General features: G+C 39.8%; 1 protein-coding gene across 2 annotated transcripts in view; it reads right to left on the bottom strand.

Annotated features, from left to right (window-relative positions):
• The window catches only part of STIM2 (stromal interaction molecule 2), a 66,473-nt gene extending 45,048 nt beyond the window's left edge, over positions 1-21,425 (bottom strand). For both annotated transcript variants that reach the window (XM_063335767.1, XM_063335768.1), the window contains exon 1: positions 21,082-21,425. In XM_063335767.1, coding sequence (XP_063191837.1) covers positions 21,082-21,295 — 214 coding nt within the window. In that variant the 5' untranslated portion in view covers positions 21,296-21,425. The remainder of the gene's footprint in view (positions 1-21,081) is intronic.
• Positions 21,426-21,715: the final 290 nt, after the last annotated feature.

The following is a 21,715-nucleotide window of genomic DNA, read 5'->3' as shown; positions in this document are numbered from 1 at the left end:
TACATATACTGCCAGATAGATATGGCTACGGACCAGTATTATAATGTAAATCAAGGGGACGGGAGAAGCACACAACTCTTATGCCAACTACACGCAAGCTTAATATTTAAAAATGAGTAGAAAACTATAACTTGTTACTTTCTGCTTTCAACGCTGTCAGTTCCTACAATAATTAGATTGCTGTTCTTCCCATTTGTGTCACTTCCCCCTCACCTTGTCACATGCACATAGCTACTCCCTGATTTGCTCATATTGTTCTTTTTCCCTTTCCAGGTTTTCTCTCAATGTCTTCCACGTTTCATTTCCAGTCACAAGGTTTTCATTCCAGCTTCTCATCAATCTCCTTATCTGTGAAAGGAGTGTTATCAAACTATCATCAGACAGTTTTCACATTCTGATACTAAATCCATCTTCTTACTGCATCTTCCTAACCTTTTTTTTTTTTAAAACCATAAATATAATTCATGTCATATATAGCGACCTAACAGTGCTCTTACTTGGTTACAAAGACCACTACTTCCCCTCTTCCTTCTGAAAATTCAGTTCTTCAATTTCTTATTTGTAAAAGCAATGTCAACAATTTACTTCTCTTCATCCTTCCCACCGCCCAGCAATGTTACAGCGGTTCATTCTGGTTAGTTTCTCATTTTATCAGCAACAGAATGGCAGATATGCATACTTAGACATTGTTGATCAGTTCGGGTTTTTTTCCACTGAACCAGCCAAAGTAATTTTTTGCGTGCATACACACTCCTCCAAACAACGTTCAGAACTGTTTTGTTTTGGTTTTGATTTTGAAAACTATTTCTTCAAATAGGACCTTGCAGAGAAGAGAATGAAGGAAACATCATAACAGGGACAAAGACAAGTTTTAAGACGTGCAAAGATGATTGCTACTCATTGTGATGGAAGCTCATCTTAAATTGGCCTAAGCATGCCAACACTTGATACAGGAACATCCTTATGCCATCAGAAACTGAGGAACACGAGGGCAGAAATGCCAGACTGATACTTAAAGCTGTCTTGTGGTGGTAGTTCATCTGTTCCAGTGCTGTACATGAACTAAAAAGGCTGCCTTTCAAGCTTTTCTCAGTGTGGGCAGTTAGGACTGCCTGGTGCCGTGCAGATTCCCAGATAAAGTTCACACTAGCTCAGAGATGTCAGCAAAGTATTCCCTTGAACCATAAAACTTGGTCCATCATGCACTTATTTTTCACCCCAAAACGGTGGTTGTGTTCTTTCATTCCAAATTAATATTACTGGTAAGAGATGCCAGGAGTATTCTTGTTAAAAAGACAAACAAGTACAAAGTCTTACCATTTGTTTATCCCACCTAGAACCTTCCTTCAATAAACCAGATCACAGTGTAACAAAAAAAAAAAAAAACCCACACCACACCCAAAAAAATAAAACCACCAAACATCTGTAAGCATCTTGCTTTCTCTTTTTGTTGCTTTTTGGGAAAACAAGAACAACAGAATTTCATTCTTGCATGATGAAAACATGAATACATGTTTATATGTGGTTGGTTTGGGTTTGTTCTTTTTATTTTTTTTAAAGATGCTTTCCCTTCTATTAGGGAACAAAAGAGAGACAAGAAATGTGATGGAACTAAAGGAAATAATGTTCCCATAATTACATATAGAATTGGAGATACTGTAACTCACTAGAATCTAAGCAACGTTATCAAAGAAGACTTGTGCATAAAGAAGCACAATATGTAAGTTCACACAATATATAAATAAAATATTGCTTCTTAATAGGAGTTACTCCAAAAACCAGGGTAGTATTCACCATTTGGTAGGTAAAACATTTTATTACCAGAAATCAAGAAAATTTTGCCTTGTTTATTTCAGTTTGGAGCCACAAGAATGCTTCGTCACACAGAGCCAATAGGTTCCTGATACAATGTTCTCCATTTGTTTGCTGTTTAACATAAAATGTTTACCAAATACGGAAAAACTACACTTCCCCTTAACATCATCTTTTTAGTCAGTGTAGCAGAGTGCCTTGAGTTTTCTCTTCCCTTATCAATACAATAAATATTGCATAAATATGTTCTAGGAGGAAAAAAAAAAAAGCCACATCGAGCTCTGTCTGGAAAACGTTGACTTTGTTTCTTGAAGATAATCTAGTATTTTACCTGAAGTCAAATCCAACAGCCAATAAATCGTACAAAATCCTTTTCATAAGCTGTTGTACTCAATAGAAGAGATGGTACAACAACATGTAAAATCAAACAAAAAACAACTCTTCAGAGCTGGGACACAAATGCAGCAGAGAAATATTGAACACAACTTATGGAGCAATTCTCTTCTACTCAGAGGCTTTCTCAGTTTATACACAAAAACTGAGACTTTCCTTTTTCACCATCAATGCTGAATAGCTACAAGTTCAACTGCAGAAATGATACTGAGCATAACAACCTCCTTCCTTCCTACTGAATTCTGCTGTCGACGAAGTAAAGCGTGTTAACAGCAATTCCCATCTATGACAATGTGAAGAGAAATCCAAGCCCGAGCTGTGGAGACAGAGATGTGGAGGCGAAGGTGCAGAGAAAACGACCATTGCTGATCTTACTGATTGCGCAGTAAGTCACCTGAGGTAATTATACACACCGGAATGTTTTAGTAGAGAATTTCTTACCAAAAAGATTGCTAATTGGTGTTAACTCCATTAAGTTATTTGCTTAATAAGCAGCTATTAAAAGTTACTAAATGGAGAAATACAGAGGTAATTACACCTTCCTTGCTTGAGTACTGTGTGCTGTTGTGCTCATCTCCAAACATAATTCTAAAGGAAGAAAGGGGAGATCTTCATATGCAAAAGGCATAGGATAGAAAACAAAGAATAGGAAAATAAACCAAATGGCAACATTTTTTTACAGTTGATAATATTTTGAAAAGCTAATAGCTTAAAAAAAAAAAAAACACAAAAAAAAAAAACAACACAAAAAAACCCATACAAAACCAAAACTGCCTTTACATGGTGTAATACACAGCTATGACAATGAGTTCTACGGATCATCATGTCCAAGACACTGAACTTTTTTAAAAGTGAGATCTATGTGATGGAACATAAAGCCACGTTTGTGTTAGGTAAAATAAAAATCAAGCCGCCTGGAACAAGTCTTCACACTTTAGGACATAAGGCAACTAGCAAATGGATTTTTTTAGGAAGTTATACTGAATCACTGTGCTGCAACTACGTGCTAGACATCTTGCAATATCCTTTTCTCAAGCACCAGGTAGATGGTTATTTCAAAATATTAGATAAGCTACTTCTCCAATTCTGTAAAACAATTATTATGTCCTTAAACAAGGTTCTAACCAATCACTTCTGGAGCAATGTGGGGGGGAGGGAGAAGCACACAACAACAGGACTAAAAGCATATTTGTGAATAATAGCATCAATTGTTATCTGAAAGAGCCGTCTCCAGGAAAAAAACCTACAATTCCAGTATTCCTAAAGCACCTCCATGGATTTCCACATCACAACACCATGGATAATATACATGGCTTTTCTCGTAAAGAAGCAGACACCAGTGTTTTAGTGAAACTTGACACCACAGGAATTGAAACCTCTCCCCCATCAGGAAGTGAAATTTTAGCAAAATGGTTCTGAATAACAGACAACAGTAACAGACGCTGTGTAGAAATGCACGTAAGTTTGCTCTCTTATAAAAGCAGTAAAAGTATTGCCCAGGATCACTTTGTTCCAAATACACCACTTCAGTGGTCTGTAAAGATCTTCAGTCACATCCAAAATTTGATTCCATTAATTCTTTTAAAAGATTTAGGTAACAGAAGAATATGATACATGCATACAATCCTCCTTGTCTGTTATCCAAGTCTTTGGAAGTAACCAAGTACTCGTAAGTAAGGCTAAAAGTGAAAAAAGCCTCTAGAGTTTCTTGTGGCATAATTTCAGCAGTACTAATTTTTGGACAATCAGCTCTCATGCATACACTTACACAAATTCTGCTAAACCAAGTTTTTTTTGTGGGTTGTTTTCGGTTGTTTTTTTTTTCTTCTTCTTTTTTTTTTTCTTTAAGTAAACCAATTAGTAAACACTACCCTAAAAACAAGAGGTGCTTTATCAGTGAATTAGCCAACAACTTCCAGTCACGTAACAAAAGTATGCAAGAGTATGCCATGAGTGGAATAAAGGATACACACTGTAACCTGCCAGACACCCTCAGAGTGGAAAATTTCAGAATCACCACATTTCTCATCTAAAAATGAATGACATAATTAAAGATGTGTCTTAATTTAGCATTTCTGTTTTGCTTTATACTTGTTTATTAAAGAGCTATGACAAAATATTGTCTACTTACATGAACAAACACACCAAAAGAATGAGACAGAAGGAATAATCCGAAGCAACATTTCCCAGCTTCCCCAAGTTGTTTACTGCAGGGAACTGCGTATGCAAGCCTTTAAATGCTACACAAAACAAATCTGTCACCACTGCTATCTTAATGACTTGTAAGTCTAATTGCCATTATGCCAAGGTTTTGGGGGGGTTTTTTTGTTTTGTTTTTTGGGTTTTTTTGGTTTGGTTGGGTTTTGTTTTGGTTTTGTTTTTTTTTGTTTTTTTTTTTTTTTTTTTAGAAGCAGCATTTTTACAATGCATTGTGTGGCACACAATTGCTACCATCCCTTGACAGAGCTTTCCTCCAGCCCCTCATTTGACCATTCACTTTTATTTAGTTTCTCTATCCATGTTCAGCCAGCATCCATCTTCCGTTGAACATTCATGGGACCATACTGGCAATCTCTCATTAGTTACTCCAATTTGCCTCCGATTTTCCTATTTCTTCTCTACTTTCTAAAATCTGGTCGAGCAACAGTGGCAGCTGGTTGGCACATTAAACATTATGCCAAGCAGGTGCATGGACAGAACAGAGGAGTTCGTTTTGACACACCTTTTGCTGAAAGCTGACTACACCACTTTAAATTATGGAATATTTCATATGCATGGAATATTCAGTTATTTACTAGCATCACTATACACAAGTAAGGTCCCAGTTCAGAGGAGATATTAATGCTATAATACCACATATAAAGTCCTTTTGCATATATTAAGTGTGTTAGACAACACCAAAATCATTCCCAACATTAAGTGTTGGGTCAACCATTAACTCTGAATGCAATGGTACAGGCATTCATTAATTGGGCAGAAGACACAAAAAGTCCAAGTAAATTCAGACAGTAATGAGGCCTTAACTAATCTAAATGGCTTTGCATCATACTTATTAATTAAGAACAAATGCCATATTTCTCAGGTACTCACGCTCGTATCATTCACCCCCTATCTGAACTGAACCACCTTATGAACAACAAAAAAGCAAAAGCTTCACAGAAATCTACTTCTAGATTTGTTTCTTTTTTTTTTTTTTTTCTTTTGAACACATTGCTTCACAAGTTCCATTAGACATTCAGCTGAGGAGGTAAATAACACACGTGACCAAAAGTGAAGGTAATGTTGGACAGGCATCCAAAGGCAGAGTTTTGCCCAAGAGGAAAAAAAAAAAAAGACAGACATTAATTAAAAAAATTACATGACAGGATAAGTCATTCTACATTAGACAAATCACTACTTCTAAATATATTATTTATTACACAAAACACATTCAGCTGTGCTTAGAAGTACAGTACAGAGCTTAAGCATAAATGTTGATTTATTGCAATTTGCATTAGTCAGATATAATAGGCAAGAGTTCTCTGCAGATTCCAATGTTAGCCTAAAAAGGGAACAGAAACTTAGGATAATCCTATCAGATATTCCCAACTGTCTACTGAAAGATCCTTAAGCACAGGACAACTGTAGCCTCCTAACAAGCTGCAGATTATGTGTCACCAAACATTCTTGAAGATTTTGGGTTTTCTCTGTTTTTCTAATATCTTTCAACGACAAGTCTATGCCATCAGAAAAAAAGACATTGCCCACAACCCTCATCCTTCCTACTGCAAAACACGTATGAATAGTAATGAACCACTAAAAGCAACTCCAATGCTATGGTAGCTTGCAGAGACAGAGTAGGCAGACCAGTATTCTGCTTGTGACTAAACCAATCACAGTTGCATGATACTGAACAATTGTGGGCGAGAATATCACAATTTCTAATTTAGCACAACATTCTGCTATGAAGTACAAAGTGTTACTGGAAGTTCCCAGATGCAATTAATGCAGAGGTGGAATTGTTCTTTCCTTTTTCCATAGCCATGCTTCAGTCTTATCTACAGATCTGAAATATTTCTGTTAAAGAGTTTCAGAACTACACCAGCTGATGGTAGTCTACTCTTCTGGTACTCCTTATGAACAAAGGCAGATAATCTAAAACCAGCTGAGCACCTTATATTCATTAAAAAAAAAATCTAGCAAAGCATGGTAATTCCTTCTGGAACCTACATGGCATTTTCAGTTACGTGCTATTGTACCCAGCATTTTACATTCCTGCATAAAAAGTTTAGCTATAGAGAATGGCTGTATTTAGCTTTTCAGTATTCCTTTTCCATTCTTAAACTGGAGCAAAAATTAAGGGGTGAATCACATGAGGTGAGAAGGCCTGTTAAGGAGGTTGGGGTACTCAACCAGAACATACCAAACATGCACAAGATTTGCTGGGGTGGAGGAGGCAAGGCAAGACAAATGCAACAGCACGACTTAACAGATAAGGTATTTAAAAGAATCTTACAAAATACATTATGAAACTTCACATCCTAAAAAAAATTAATTTCCTTACACTACAACCCAACCATTCATGTCTGTAAAACCATTAAAAAGCTGAAGTGAATTCAAGCATAGATCATCTTCTCTAGTAAATAAGTCATCTCCTAAGAAGTCTCAAACCCTCTGAAAGTAATAAATTATGGCTAACAAGGCTATCAAAGCTGGGGAGAAGGAGTTAACACCACCTCCCCTCCTGAGTAACATATTAATTATAGCTTCCTAGGTAGTATTACTGATTGGCTGACACCTAATCCTGCAACATTTTAAAGCTAAATGACACAGAAAACAAAACTTAAGTGCACTTAAGAAGCACTGTGAACATAAATACCAAATTAATATCCAACCTGTGCAGTAATTATTCATTCTGTAGCATTCAAAAAAAACTTAAACACATTAAAGAAACATGGTAAACACTATTTGAGTCATGTATTTTTAAGTTTATAACTAAACAGGTTAGAGGCTCCTTAAACAGGAGGAGGCACTGCTTCTAGAGCAGTTCTCATATAAAGCTACGAGAGCAACATTTTTTTCCATGTATTTGAAGTAAGTGTCCTCTTCACGCTCAACAGAAACCTAACTGACACAGCGAGTGGAGTTAGTGATGCGATCCACGTGTCCAAACAGGGCTTTCTACCTCATGGCAAAACAAGTTTACTCTGTTATAGAAGGAGCCCAGATTCCTAGCTCAGATGCCAACACCTCAAGAGGTGTGAAACGAATCCCATCCTTAAAGCTTCTGATCAAGTAACACCATGTGTAAGCACTAACGTGTCTGGGCCCTACAAACTCAACAGTGTTAAACAATAAATGAAAATAACGAATAGGTGAAGCAGGAAACTGTGCATAGCAATTGCTACCTAAGCATGTTTTTCCCCCCACAACGTGAAGTTTGCATGGTCTGAAACACCAGCTCGTAAATGATGCCACATTCTCAAAGTCCAGTATAACAACAATAGCCTCAGCACGAGCAACAGCCAGGCACAAAAGCCAAGGAGAAGGAAGCAGGCTCGCTGCTGGAAATAACCAGTGTGGGCACCAACAGCTGCTGCTGGGGCTGGCTGCTTCCCTCTGCTCTGGGCCCTGTACGCCCCCAGTAACCATCCTACATGCTTCAACCCCTTCTGGAAGCAGCATGGAAGCCGACAGCAAAGCTTTCTGCCTGCCCAACCAAATGCAAATTGTTATTTCCCTATTTCCTCCGAAAGGAATGACAACCGGACAAGAGCTAGAAGATGCTTGAAAGTCATCCTGTGGATGATGACACCATAATAAAAATAAAATCTAAATTTCTGATAGCAGAAGTATTCAACCCATATTCAGATATATCTAGGTATACCCCATTATCTTTAAAATCTTTTAGGTTAGGAAAGAAATAATTGAGGTAGCTTTCATTACACTGAAGTTCATATCCATTTCAATTAGTAAACAGAAAATGACTAATATCCAATCAGTAAAATCAAGCAGTTTGCCTGCTTAACAAACCAACTAACTAGAACTTGCACTTTGAAGTAATCTGTGTTTAACAGAACTTTGAGATAGGCCAAAGAGGAAGAAAGTTTCAAAACACTTCTAAGTGAGAAATCCGAGACCATCATGTGAGGTTATTTCGTAAAACAAGTGAACATGTCAGAGACAAAGGCTCATTATTCATGCAAATATAACAGGCTACTTACAACTCTTGGACAAAATGCACAGGAAAAGTACAGTATTTACCTCACCCTAACACTTAAAACTGCAATACTTTGAGAGCTTCATTATTAGCGTTGGCACCTGTACTTGCCACCAGTATGAACGTCATAATCCACTCTACTGTGCCTCTAACTTACACTTACTTCACATATTAACGTCAAGAAAATATCCAGGAAGTATGCCCTCCACTAGGTATCCAACAACCCAGGGATTAAGTAAAATACTGAAGAGAAATGCCTTGTATGCTTTAGTTCCACACAATACAGAACGATCTATACTCAAGTTCTGATCTTAAATTCACTACCTAGCCAAACAGAAGGCACTCTTTGAAATATCCAAGCAGTTATACAATGGCAGCCTCCATGGCGATCCCAAGACAAATGCTGTTGTTTTCCACAGCAGTTTACAGTTGATGTTTCCAATTCTCACCTGTGTTCCAGAGAACTTCGTATTTAAGTCTGTCTTCTCCAAAATTATGAATGCAAAACTTGCCAAGGAAAACATAATTATAGCTCTGTCTAGATAGAGAAATACATGCTCCTTCCTGCTTCTAACAAGTCTCTTACTATGCTCCCAATCAACAGACCAGAATTAAGTTTGTCCTTTATGATCACTGAAAATACAGCACAGACATGGAAAAGCAAGCTGAATTTTCACTCCTCTGTACACCATACTTCTCTTAATTTTCATGTGCAAAATGTCCTTGTTACTAGTAGAATGTTTCACTTCCACTTTCATTTTTATTGTGTACACCAAAAAAATTTTGAAAAAGGCAAACTGAACTAGGACACATTCATTAAATACCTCTGCAGTCAGTTTTTAGACCAAAACCCATGGCAAGACCAGACAGTTTCACTTAAACTATTTACAAGAAGCAGTGAAACAATTATTTTCATTCCAATAAGCCTTAGAAACCTTTTGGAGGAAAAAATAAAAAATTAAAAAAAAAACCAAACAAACAAACAAACAAGAGGCCACAAAGTCTGAAAAGTTATTTAAAGTTATTTTCCCTCAACATCCTGCAGATGAGAGTGGCCTGGTAGGAGCTACAGAGTGAAAACCCCTTTTTCCAAAGCCAATTCGGTTGACTGATCTTCAGCAACGGCTTGATTGATCTTCAAAACTGTCAACACTACAGCTACCTAAAATCTCCACTTCAGCCTACAGTCAGGTCTGAAGGTAAAAGACTAAAGACAGGTTCTTTTATCACAGATAGCAAGGCACTACGCATCTAGGCTTTAAGCAGGTTAACAATAGTATTCTGAAAACTCAGTATCTTCACTTGGTATGCTTAGTCCTCTGCCTAAAGTCTTCTCAAACACCTCATAGACCCAAAAAATACAGTATCAGAGCAACAAATTACCATAATTAAACAAGTACTTACTAAAACATTTGTGCTAAAACTTAAAAAAATTCTACTTGAATGACTAATCAACTAGTACTTTCATATTTAAAGAATAAATGCAATAATTTGGGTAACAAGACAATGGCTGTCTTGTTCTTTGGCTTCTGTAAGAATGTTAATCTGCTGCTGACAGCATTGTGGGCATAGAAAACTAGAAGTGGTGAAAAAAATCAAAAACAAAAAAGTCATTGTAATTTTACTAACTTCTGGCAGGAAATAAATTTCAGCCTTAGGATACAATTGCAATTTGCAAGACTGCAAACCAATACAAATCAACAGAAGAAACACAGTTCAATAAAATCAATTTACAAAGTGAGTCAGTTCCAGCAAAAATTCTGCCAGTCCTCAAGTTGAAAACCCCCACTTAGTAGCACCTCCCAAACATTTATTGTATAAATTATGATGCAGCTTACAACATTAGTGACGTTCTCCTTTAACCATTTTACCCTTATTTTTCCTACATTAGCAGTCACTTTAAACATTTGCACAAAACCAAAAATTAAGTGCTAATGGAAAACAGCAAGGATTTGCCAAACTGTCTTGTCTCAAACAACACAATGGCAATTTGCAGTTTCACAGCAGACTAGCAAAAACATATGAACTGGCCATGCTGACTCAAAGGTGTCCGCCTAGATCAACCTTGCACAGCACGAGTTCGCAGCAGATTGTGCACTACAAAGGGTGATGGCAAGAACAATTTTTCCCTACAACAACACATTTTTGGTTTGCAAAACAGTTCACTGCAATGAGATTCCTAGTTTAATACTACCTGTTGACACAGGTTTGCTGTCTCCTTTCCCCCAGGAAAATGGGAAGAGGGGGGACATATCTATTTTTAAACCTTCTTCTGATTTTCAATGAATGCCCCAGGTCTCACGGCATGAAAATAACTACCAGTCTTCCTATAGTTGCCTCCTTTATAATACTCATGATTTCAAAGAGGTCTACCACATCCTCCCTAAGACCTGAAACTCATCTGGCCACCACAGCACTCTTCCATCCATCCATCTGTCCCTCCCTCCACCTCCTTGGCCTTCCTTGCTTCCAGCCCAGGGTTCATTCGACCTTTGCTTAGCCAATTTCAGCAAGTTATTCCAGCAGAAAATTAACCCAACAGCTAAACTGAAATAACTCAGCATGAGGAAGAGGACAAGCTGAAGGCCTAAACCACAGCTGCCAATATATATTGTCTTTAACTTCCAATGAACTACAGACACAGGGCAGGTTTTTTAAAACCAAGAAGTCCTCATTTCTCTTCATACAAAAAACCATATATACAAAAGCACTGGCAAGCTTTATGCAAACCTTTTCTAATTTTACATATCCTTTCAAGTGACAACAATTAGTATACTATTTGCCTTTCTTCATAATTTGTAGTATTTCTTACTGACCAACAACCAAGCTTTTTCCAAAGAACAATCCACTATTACTCCCAAAAATCTCCAGTATAACAGCTAATCAGAGCTTCAGTTATTCATTTCAATCCAGTCCAAGTATACACTTAACAGTATGAAAGCACTGAATAAAATAAGCTCCTTCCTCCTTTCTCTCCCTGCCCCACTTTTTTGCACTTTAACACTACCATCATCACTCTGCCACACAGTATCATGAAATACCATCACAGATCTCTCAGAGCAACAACAGTTTAGGTTGAATCCCCCTTCATCATCCCACTACACATCAAACTTTCACTCATTTCTAAGCTAAATAGCATAACGCTCCACTTGTAACCATCTAGTACTGTGAAGACACGTCCTTTACCTTCCCATTAAGGTAACATTTTACCTGTGATTGCTTATCAACTTGTGTAATGAAACAGCAATTTCTGTGGACACGATCCCAGACCAGGTTGTGTACTGAGCTTCCATTTTGTTGAAATAAAGACGTTTTATCACTCGTCAACATCAAGAGAAATTAGAGCCTTGACTACTGTTCACAGGATACTATAAACAGACATGAGGCAACATAAAACAAGTGTCCGAGTGCGTTTGTGACAAAAAAGAAACACAACACAGATGCATAGTTTCCTAGGAAGGATGTTTACTTAATAAAGGAAACAAACCAGTTTTACTTGGATTCCTTTATAACAGAGTTTAAAAGTAGTCAAATGGATGCATTTAGAGCTCAGATAGGTGGTTGGGGGTTTTTTCCTTCAAACATCTATAGCTGCCTCAGAATGGGACATGTCGTCATTATCCTGTATTAATAAAATCAGGTTTCATCAGTTTTGCTTTACAGAAGCAAATAGTTATGCCTGGAAGTAATTCGAGTTGTGAGACATGATCTCTCTCTTACAATAAATCAACTGGTAAAAAAACAAATTAACTCCTAAAACGAAGGTTTCATTCCAAAACCTGGATTTTCCTATAATCTAAGTTACTATCTTCTGCAATAACTAATCTCTTTAAGAAGCCCTACTGAAACTTTGACTCTATTGCTAATCTAAGTCTCCCTCTACAAGTTTTATGGGTTGCTGAAATATTTCCTTACCAATTCTGAATACCATTTTCAACTTCACAGTTGGTAACATCTGTTTAAAAGACTGCTTTCCATGACAAGCTAAATCTCCCTTATCCACCCTTCTCAATCACTATTTACTTGGCATGCATGGACTTCTACTAAAATGGTTAATACCACCTTTCTCCAAAGCTGTTATCTTCTCAAAGGTGCCCTTGTGCAGCTGTGCACTGACCTGAAGCAAGGACCAGAACCTGCTGAAAAAAAAATTAATACCAACTTCCAGCTAAACCAATTTCCCCAAGCTAGCTCACCTCCAGCCACGATAATGTTAAGGGAGCAGCTGGAACACGCAGAACAGGGAGGGAGGGAGAGAAAGCAACATGCACAAAGGAGGAGCACCCCTTTCTGCAGCAACAGCCCACACCAAGGTCAGTTTAAATCAATAACAAAGCAACATCCTTCAAAGGCTGCAGAACTACAGGTCTATCGCTGCCTGCAACACAACCAAAGCAAGACAATTATCAGGAGTGCAGTTTCATAGTATCAAAACAAAAATATTAATTTACTTAAAATGCAGTCTTATCCCAGAGAATACGTAATACAGTTCATACATTGAAGTCAATCTAATCAATTTCACTGTCTCTTAGCTGTACTTTAAACAGGCACATTACTGCACTGTTTCCAAAGTAACTACAATACTCTCTATGGCTCTGACAGCAGTGTTTCAGTAGAGGAAGGAGAGAAGAAATTGAGGCAGCCATTTGCCAAAAAAAGTACAGGCAAAGTTAAGTTTTTTCAAAGAAAAATTAAAAATATACTCTGGGGAAGACAGGGCTGTCATGATGCATTTCACTTGCAACTAAAAATCACAAGTAGGAAAGGCTATAAATATATTTTTCCTTCCTGCCACATCATGCTAGAAGTACTGGAGCTACATGATATTATATAGTCCAGTTTTAATATTTAGTGAAAGTGTAAACAATACTTAGCACTAAAAAAAGAAAATTAATTTCCACTTCAAAACCATTTTTAATCCTTTAGGCAATGAAAATAAGACAACAGTATTTTTCACGTAGGCTACAATGTTACAGCAAAAAGTTATCCTGCAATCTTCTATATATAGCAAATTATGATTAAAACTACAGTAGAAGGAAGTCTCCTACTCAGAATAATTAACTTTCATATTTGTTTCAAAATCATCACAGACCACATGGTTTGAGTACTTTTGTTTATTTGTTAACAGTATAATACTTCTTGTTCTTCAAATAAAAATACTAGGTAGCATTTCAAATTGAGGAAAAGCTTATCAAACTTGTAATTTTCAGACTATAATTACAGAGAAACAACATAAGACTTATTCTTTTTATTTGCTTTAGATCTAGGCATACAAACAAAATTCACCTGCTTACTGCATCTAGTGAGGGTAGGAGGGAAGAATGCATTTCAAGTAAAATCCTGTGGTTGGGATTAAAAAAAAAATAATCAGCAGATTGACAAAAGTTATGTAGATAATCTCCTAGCAAAGCTCACTGAACACATTCCAACATGTAAACAGAGACAGCAGTATAAATCTAAAAAACCAAAAATCACTTACTGAGCCATTCACTTGTTCATGAAATGCTACACACACAGAAAAATAATCAAGAAACATTCAGGAGTTACTGACGACCAATCTCAATGGAGCACAGAGGAGTTATTTACTATTAAGAAAAAAATAACATTTGTCTGAAAATTTCCATCCTAAATAACATATTTAACTTGCAGAGAACTCTGAATTTTAACTAATTCAGTTCATACAGTCGCCTGATGGAAATGAGAAAAACTGTTCCTTTATCTGTGTAACATCACTAAATGTGCTTAACAATTACATACAACTGACCCCTTCCTTTATTCTAAACCACAAAGCCAGAAAGAGCATTCATACCACACCTTCAGGTACAGAAAGTTTCCCGTTCTAAGGAGAAACTACACAGAGCTAAGAAATCCAAAATGTCTTCACCAAATTTTATTCAACAAAAAATTGTTTAAATTACTACTCTACCACAAGGTTTGTTTGCTTTTAAACACAGCTTTAAATATGTTGAGATAAATTACTCTTCTAGTGCTCATGTCAGTTTTAGAAGCAGAGCACATGAAAATTTTTTACAAATTAACAATAACCACAGAAACAAAGTACATCAAAAAAAAAAGGTATTAAAATTGTAACTGGAGACAGTACCAGAGGGCCGGGCTGGTGACAGTTTTTAAATGCCTTATGATGCAGAAGAAGAGGTAGGAAACAGAAAGCATTGCCTAGAGGAAAAGGATCAAAGCTATCTTTGCATTCCTGTAAATTCTGAGCTACTGCAGAAGTTAAAGCTTCACCCAACCCAAGCACCCTCAACACCCGTTCCAATTTACACGAGTTTCTGTGGTGCTATTTACGATTTGCGATAAAAGCTGCAATAGTCAGCAACGAGCTCCCTCCCACCTCTGCATCCAGGAATCACCCGAGAAGCCAGATTCACCTGCAGTAGTGCAACACTGCTGCATAGAGAGGAAATTTGCTCCTGATATACTTAATCTTTGCTAGAGATCACAAGAATGAGATTCAAAAACTCAGTGGTTCCTACCCAGTAACTCAAATTCTGTTGACTCAAATGAGTCAACAGTTCTATTATGAGTGCTGCTAAATCAAATTTTTAACTGTTCTGACAAGTACATTATCTTCAATTTCCAAGACAGGTTCTAGTTAAAGCTCTTAGAGTACTTTTCATTATACAGATTTAAGGATTCTTCTAACAGGTCTCTGAAAAATTACATGCTTTTGCGATTCGAAGGAAAAGGAGCAAGGTCCATAAGAAGAAAAACAAAACAAAAAAGCCATGAAAGACACAGTAATGAACTCTCTTCATATAAGTTTGAAGTGCTCACAGAAATCAAGTAAACAAATGCAAATTTTATAGTACCCAGACAATCATCACATTCTGTTTAGGCCGATTCTAAATTTTAACAGTGCATTATCATTTTATTCACCCCTCCCCGCTTTCAGATATGCAAAGATAGTTTCCATAGTAACAGGAGAGACTCAGTAGTATCCAAAGGCAGAATAACACTAACTTATATAATAACTTGAAACTCACCTTACTTTATAAAATGCGTATATGCTTATTTTAAGACAACATAAATAGTGGTTATTTACTCTTAACACATACCATATGTGGTCAAGATAAACATCTCAAGTTCCTGTATTTTAAAATGCCAGTTTCACAGATAGGATGTAACAGTCTAATCCCAATGAAGTCTTCCCATGCACCAGGATTTCTGCAGTAAATTAGAGGCAACTCTTATGTAAAATAATACACTTTTGACTTCTGAGATTTTAACAATGCATTAAAAGTTACACCCCAAAAAAAACCCCACTGTAGTAATTTTCCTGGCTTTCCAACAACATCACAGCTCTTTGCGGTATGTTCCTCTCCCCTGAAGCTGATGGAGAACAGGTATTACATACAAAAAGGACATACAATTTACAGCACACAAGCTAAAAATCAATTAAAAGGATATCAAATTGCTTACTTCATACACACTTTAAAAAAAGGAAAGCACATTTTCAGGTGTTTTTCACAGTGATACTATCATCATGGGAAATCTTATCAAGATCAACTGCCTCTGTAATTTGGTCCAGTCCTCCTTTGACAAATCCATGGCAGCTCAACCTAGTTATGATAGATCAGCATCACTGAGGTTAGTTAGAAGAAAATGAGTCATGCCCAAGGTGCGTAGGAGCAGCTAGCCAGAATCTGGTAGGAGGTCCCCAGAAAAGCAGAGCTGCCTTCAGAAAGCTCACAGCTGAAAGGGCAACACAAAAACCTGCTGATGGGGGGATGATACTGAGTCAAAGAATTTCACGGAGGGACACCGAGGGGGTTTAAAAAAGGGTCTACTACAGACTACTGCAAGACAAGAAACAGAACACACCAGCTAAATAACCTGGCTAATTCCCAACAGTAAGCCCAGAGAAATCTTCAGAAGAGATGAGGCCGACGGTCAAGAAAACAAGTCCACAGGGCAGAAGGTGCGGACCGCACTAGCAGAAGCGCTGAAGAGTTACAATGAAAATTCTGGGAGGCTGTAAGGCAAAAAAACTCAGCTGTGGGCAAAGGAAGTTACAAGTGCTTGAGATCTTATCTCTGAGTGGGATTCCAATGCCACCCAGCTACTTAAAGGCCAGGGGTTTTCCTGGTTGACTGGTTTTTAATCTTTGTTGCAAAAGCCTCTACAAATCCAGCCAACTACAGCTGTTTTAGCTCTATCTTGTAGTTGTGACAATTCACCAGCTGCTGATTGAGCTATCAAAACCTGGAAACCTTGTTGCACAGCATTTCTTTGCTGGATTTCTCCTACTGCTGGGTTTCTCCTATTGATTATCACTAAAAATAAAAAATATTCCAAGAAATTAAAAACGTAACAAAACATAACAGAGCAGAAACTAATTAGATTCCAGGGACGGACAACTGCATTAAGATGCTGACAGAAAGTAAATAACAGCTTGAAGCTGACATCCCTTAGAGGGGAAAGGACTCAAAATTTCTGTCCTCCCAACAGAAATGGTAAGACCAGATCATGAAGAGCTTAACTAGAGACAAACAAATAGAAGTCATGGAATAAGAAAAGCCTGAAATATTCATTTTTCATCACTAGAGAAATCTACTATCCTTAAAAAGCAGTTTGCCAGGCAAGTTGACAGAAGTCTCATAGCTCACAACCTTTTAAGACCAGTGCATGCCAAAATAATCATGCAAAGATCATTTTGCTACGTGACAAAAGTCACTGCACTCTTTGTATTGCTCCACCGTACATAAAGTCTCACACACAGCCACCAACTTCCAAACAGATCATTCAAGCCCAAAAAGGTCACTACCGCAGTTTCACAGTCACCTTAGGGATGCAATTCTATGGACAGCTAGGCTCGTGCCACCCTTCTGTACTGTTGACCCCACCTGCACAGTCCCATCCTCTCTCTTCTTTGCACTGGCGCTAGTGCTTAAAGCACGTCAGGAAAGAATCTAATAACAAATCCATTGGGTTTTCTGTTGCCTGCATTTCTTTTTACATTCCTGCAAGCTAAAGCAGCAGACAGTGCCCAGCACAACACTGGCGGCAAAGAGGGCACAAAGCAGAAAAGGAGCAGGAACTGCCTCCCTCCTTGTGGGCTGCGAGTACCGGGATGAGGATGCCTAATACTACTAGCTCTCTTGTGCTAACAATATTGCTTGCACGGCCAGCTGGGGTCAGCTCCAAAGAAGAAAGCCACCCTTCAACAGCCACCCACATTAGAATGGCTTAAACCAATTGTGAAGTTGCAGCTGAAAATACACTTTTTCTAGAAACCCTCGGTTCTCAGATGCTGAAGTCAGATTAATTTGAAGAGCTCAGAGTGTTAAGATGATGCATAAATTCCAGAACAGAAACTCAATTAAAAGAAAAAAAAAAAAAAAAAAAGGTATTTCAATGACTTTCAGGAAAAGGTTACCTTACGTTGTCCATTCTTTCTTCAGTAAATACAATGTAGTGCTGTGGTTAAAAACGGTCTATCTCAACATTATTTGAGAGAAAATTATTAGCCAAATACAGGTCCACGTTCCCTGTTTCACCTGGAAGGCAGCCAGATTAATCCATGATCATGGATTAAATTTAGACTTTTAAACAAGAAAAGAATCCCCAATTATCCAGAATTACAAAGCAACTTAATTAAAAGTCAATGAATAAACTGAATGTGAAAAGCTGGTGTTATCTTCAGGCTCAGAGCAGAAGGTTCCTCAAAACTTTCTACCAAATTAAGTAGTGAATGAGCAGAGACAGAATGAATAGAAAACAGGCTCACGGGGTTCCAACCAGTGGAAACAGTTTTGTTGATCTGATTTTCATAACCGTGACTAAACACCTTCAGCGCAGTGTCAGATGTTACGTATACAGCTGTCATTTATAAATTACCATTAAAAAGGCACATATACAGAGGAAAACAAGAGTAATCATAATCTACATAAACAATTAAGTAAATATCTGAATATCTGGTGAAATATAGCAGTAGAATTTTAGGCTCTTTCCTAGTCCTAAAATTCATCACACATCCCTTTTCTGTCAAGTGTCTAGATTATCTTTGCCAGCTTCTTCTCTAATCCAATAAAAGCTGCCAATAATGGGAACTTGTTGAACAATCTACGTAATCTGACTGTTATAGGTAAAAACTTTCCAGCCTATATTTAACTTGAATCTCGCCCACTACAATTTACTTCCTCTTAACCTACATGTTAACCACAGAGAAAATGGAAAAAGTTGTTTTTTTTAAAAAAAATCAATATGCTTATGTGAACTATTTCTTACGTACACACCCCCACAGCCTTTTCCACCCCCCAAAATAAAGCAATTTTTTTTTATTTTACATCAGTCATTGGTTCTGAGCCTCTCAATCCACTTTGCTACTTTCCTCTGTACTTTTTTGTTTAATACTCAAGACTAGACACAAAGTGCAATCAAAAAGAAAAAAAATAAAAGCCTTCTGTAATTTAAACTGGACATATCCCAGGACAGCACCCGCTTTTGCAAGCTACATAATGTTGCTTTTTCAGATCAATTTATGACTAAGACTCCTGGATTGTTTCCTACAGCTGTGCTGCCCATACACCTCTACTCGAGCGCCTGATAGCCTCTTCCTAGTGCAGCATTTTATACTTAGCAGCTTTTTATCTTCTGGATTGTACTTCTCAAACCTATCAAAATGACTGAATTAAAAGTTTATTCTGTTCTTCTCCACATGCGTGTTGGCAGTCCCTCCTAACTCGAAGGCACATCTGCAAGTTTTATCTTTTAAGGAAAGAGTGATAGGTAACATAACTAAAAATCACCCCCTGAATATGTCACGTGGTTTTCTCCCAACCTTCAAGAGTTCTTTCAGCTTTGCAAAGAGTAACTTAAGACTATTTGGGGGTTAGTCACCAGACAGGCAAACAACTTATGTGATCAACTGAAATACCGTATTTATCAAATGTGTGAACGCAGAACTTTGTTAAAAACCTCCTAAAGACTAAAACTGATTCTAAGATGGCTCTTACCCATACGTATTTTCCAGACCAAACTGTCATGTAACACAAAAAATCCACTTATAACAGGTTAGATTTCTCAAATAACTGTATTTCTTCACCAGATTCACTGCTGGGGGGGCACCACAACAGCTGACAAGCATCTCAGTACTTTTACAGCCCATAAAATATATTAAAAAAAAAAAATTACTTTTTTCCATACAGACTGACACATCAAAATTGATTAAGCATGAAACGTAGACAGCATCGGCACTTTACATAGCAAGAATCGTTTAATACCACCTACAACCAGATTAACTACAGTCTGGGGGGGGGAAAAGCTGTTCCAATACATCATTTTCTCAACACCCCTGGGAGGTACGACTGCTGCTTCACAGACTGCGGATGTTCCAGCTTCCTTAGTTTATACGGCCAGACAACAGATTGAACAATTTAGATTTCAGAAACGCTGTGTCCTCAAAAAAGATTGCTAGATCATGTAGCCTTGCACCTCCATCTCAAGAGTTATTTCAGGAATAACGTTGAAGTTTCCCTAATTATAATTAAAATACACGTTACATCGAGAAGAAACCCACGCATGTTTCATCCACTGAAGTTCGGTAATTCTAGCTCGGGATGTAATACTATTCCAAACAACATCAGAAGTTTTTCTTCTGGTAAGAAACACACACTACTTTGGTTCAGAAAGTGTATGGTTTTTTCCTTCTTTCTTCCACCTTCTGCACACTCCCTCCAATTAGAGAGCTTTTCAAAAAGTACGTTATGAGACATGACAAACTTCTAAATGTCTTTTTGAGCATTTCCTCACACACCAATCCCATTTTCCTAAGTGAACAGTCAAAAGACCATAAAGCTTCCTCCTGTTCATTACCAGACAGATTCAGAATGCATACAAGCAATTCAGAGCCGTCAAAGCCTGCTGAAATTATTTATTTCAAATGTGTTTGGTGCAACTTGTTTTTAACTGCAGACATTACCATTTGCCCTAAGTACAGTAGTATGAATACATTGACCTTTTTTTTTTTTGGGGGGGGGGGGGGGGGGGGGGGAGGAAATTAATGAAGGCCAAAAAGCTTTCCACGCCTTTTTGGAGGACTGAAGCCCCCGTGAGGGCACGGGATGGACATCTTTGTCTTTCACAGCCCGGGGCTGCCGGCCGGCGTTGCAGCCAGCTGTGCTGCGATACGGCAGGACCTGCGAGTCGGCCGGGGCGAGCGGCCTCACCTCCTTCCCCCGGGGACCGCTGAGGACCCCCCCATCCCCGCCGGGAGGGAGCCCGGCACCTGGCCGGGAATCCTCCCGGCGGCAGGGGGAGCCGAGGCGGGGGCGCCGGGGACCGCGCCGAGCCGGGCCCAGACACCCGCCCGGGCGGGCGGCACCGCGGGCGCCGACGCGGAAGCGGCGGCTCCGGCTCTCAACAATATCGCTATTCAACAGGATCCTGCCGATATCCTGCGGCGGGCTCCTTCCCGGGGAGGGCCGGCCCCCGACGGGGCTGTACCGCAGTGCCGCCGCCGCCGCAGCCGGACCCCCCCCCCACCCCACCCCCCCGCCCTCTGCAGAGCCGCACCGCGGCGGAGGGAGGCGGCTCGGAGGCGCCCGGCAGCACCGTGGATCCCGGCGGGTCCGTCCGTTCCCCCTGCAAAGACCGGCGGGATGCTCCCCCACCCCCGCCCCAGCCCCGTCGGCTGCACGCGCGGGAGCCGTTACCTGTCACAACCGCCGCCGTCTCCGCCGCAGAGGAGGAGGCGGCGGCGGCGCCTCCCCGTCCTCCCCGCCGGCCACCGCCGATGTCCGCAGCCTCCACCTCGCATCCCCCGCCGGCGGCGGCGGGCAGGAGCAGCCCCAGCAGTAGCAGGCAGGTCGGCACCGCGGTCGCCGACACCACCACCGGCCGCCCGCCGGGCGCTCGGAGCCCGCTCATCGGTACCGCCGCTGCAGCGAAGAAGAGCGAAGGGAGGGAAGGAAGGAAGGAAGGAAGGAAGGAAAGGGCCGGAGCTCCGCCGCTGCGACGCTGCCCGCTCCGGCGGCACCAACCCGCCTCAGCGCCGGCCTCACGCCGCTTCCGGCGGCCGCCACCGCGCCGCCCGGCAGACACGTCACCGCGCGGTGACGTCACCGCGGAGGGAGGGAGGGGGCGGCCGGCGGTGGCGGGGCGACCCCGGGGTGCCCGGCGGGTCGCCGCGGGGAACCGGGCGCTCGCGGCTGCTCCCGCGGCGGTACCCGCTCCCCACACGGTGCGCCGGTGAGGGCTCGGCCGGCTCCCCCCGCCAGCCCTGCCCGGGGATCGGTGTGCGGCGGAGCGCACCGCAGATCACGGCCGGTCACTCAGCCGCGTTCAGGA

This window comes from Chroicocephalus ridibundus, chromosome 5 (assembly GCF_963924245.1).
Source record: "Chroicocephalus ridibundus chromosome 5, bChrRid1.1, whole genome shotgun sequence".
NCBI classification, from domain to species: domain Eukaryota; kingdom Metazoa; phylum Chordata; class Aves; order Charadriiformes; family Laridae; genus Chroicocephalus; species Chroicocephalus ridibundus.
Note: the sequence above shows the minus strand (reverse complement) of the source record. Positions and strands in the feature narration are given on the sequence as shown.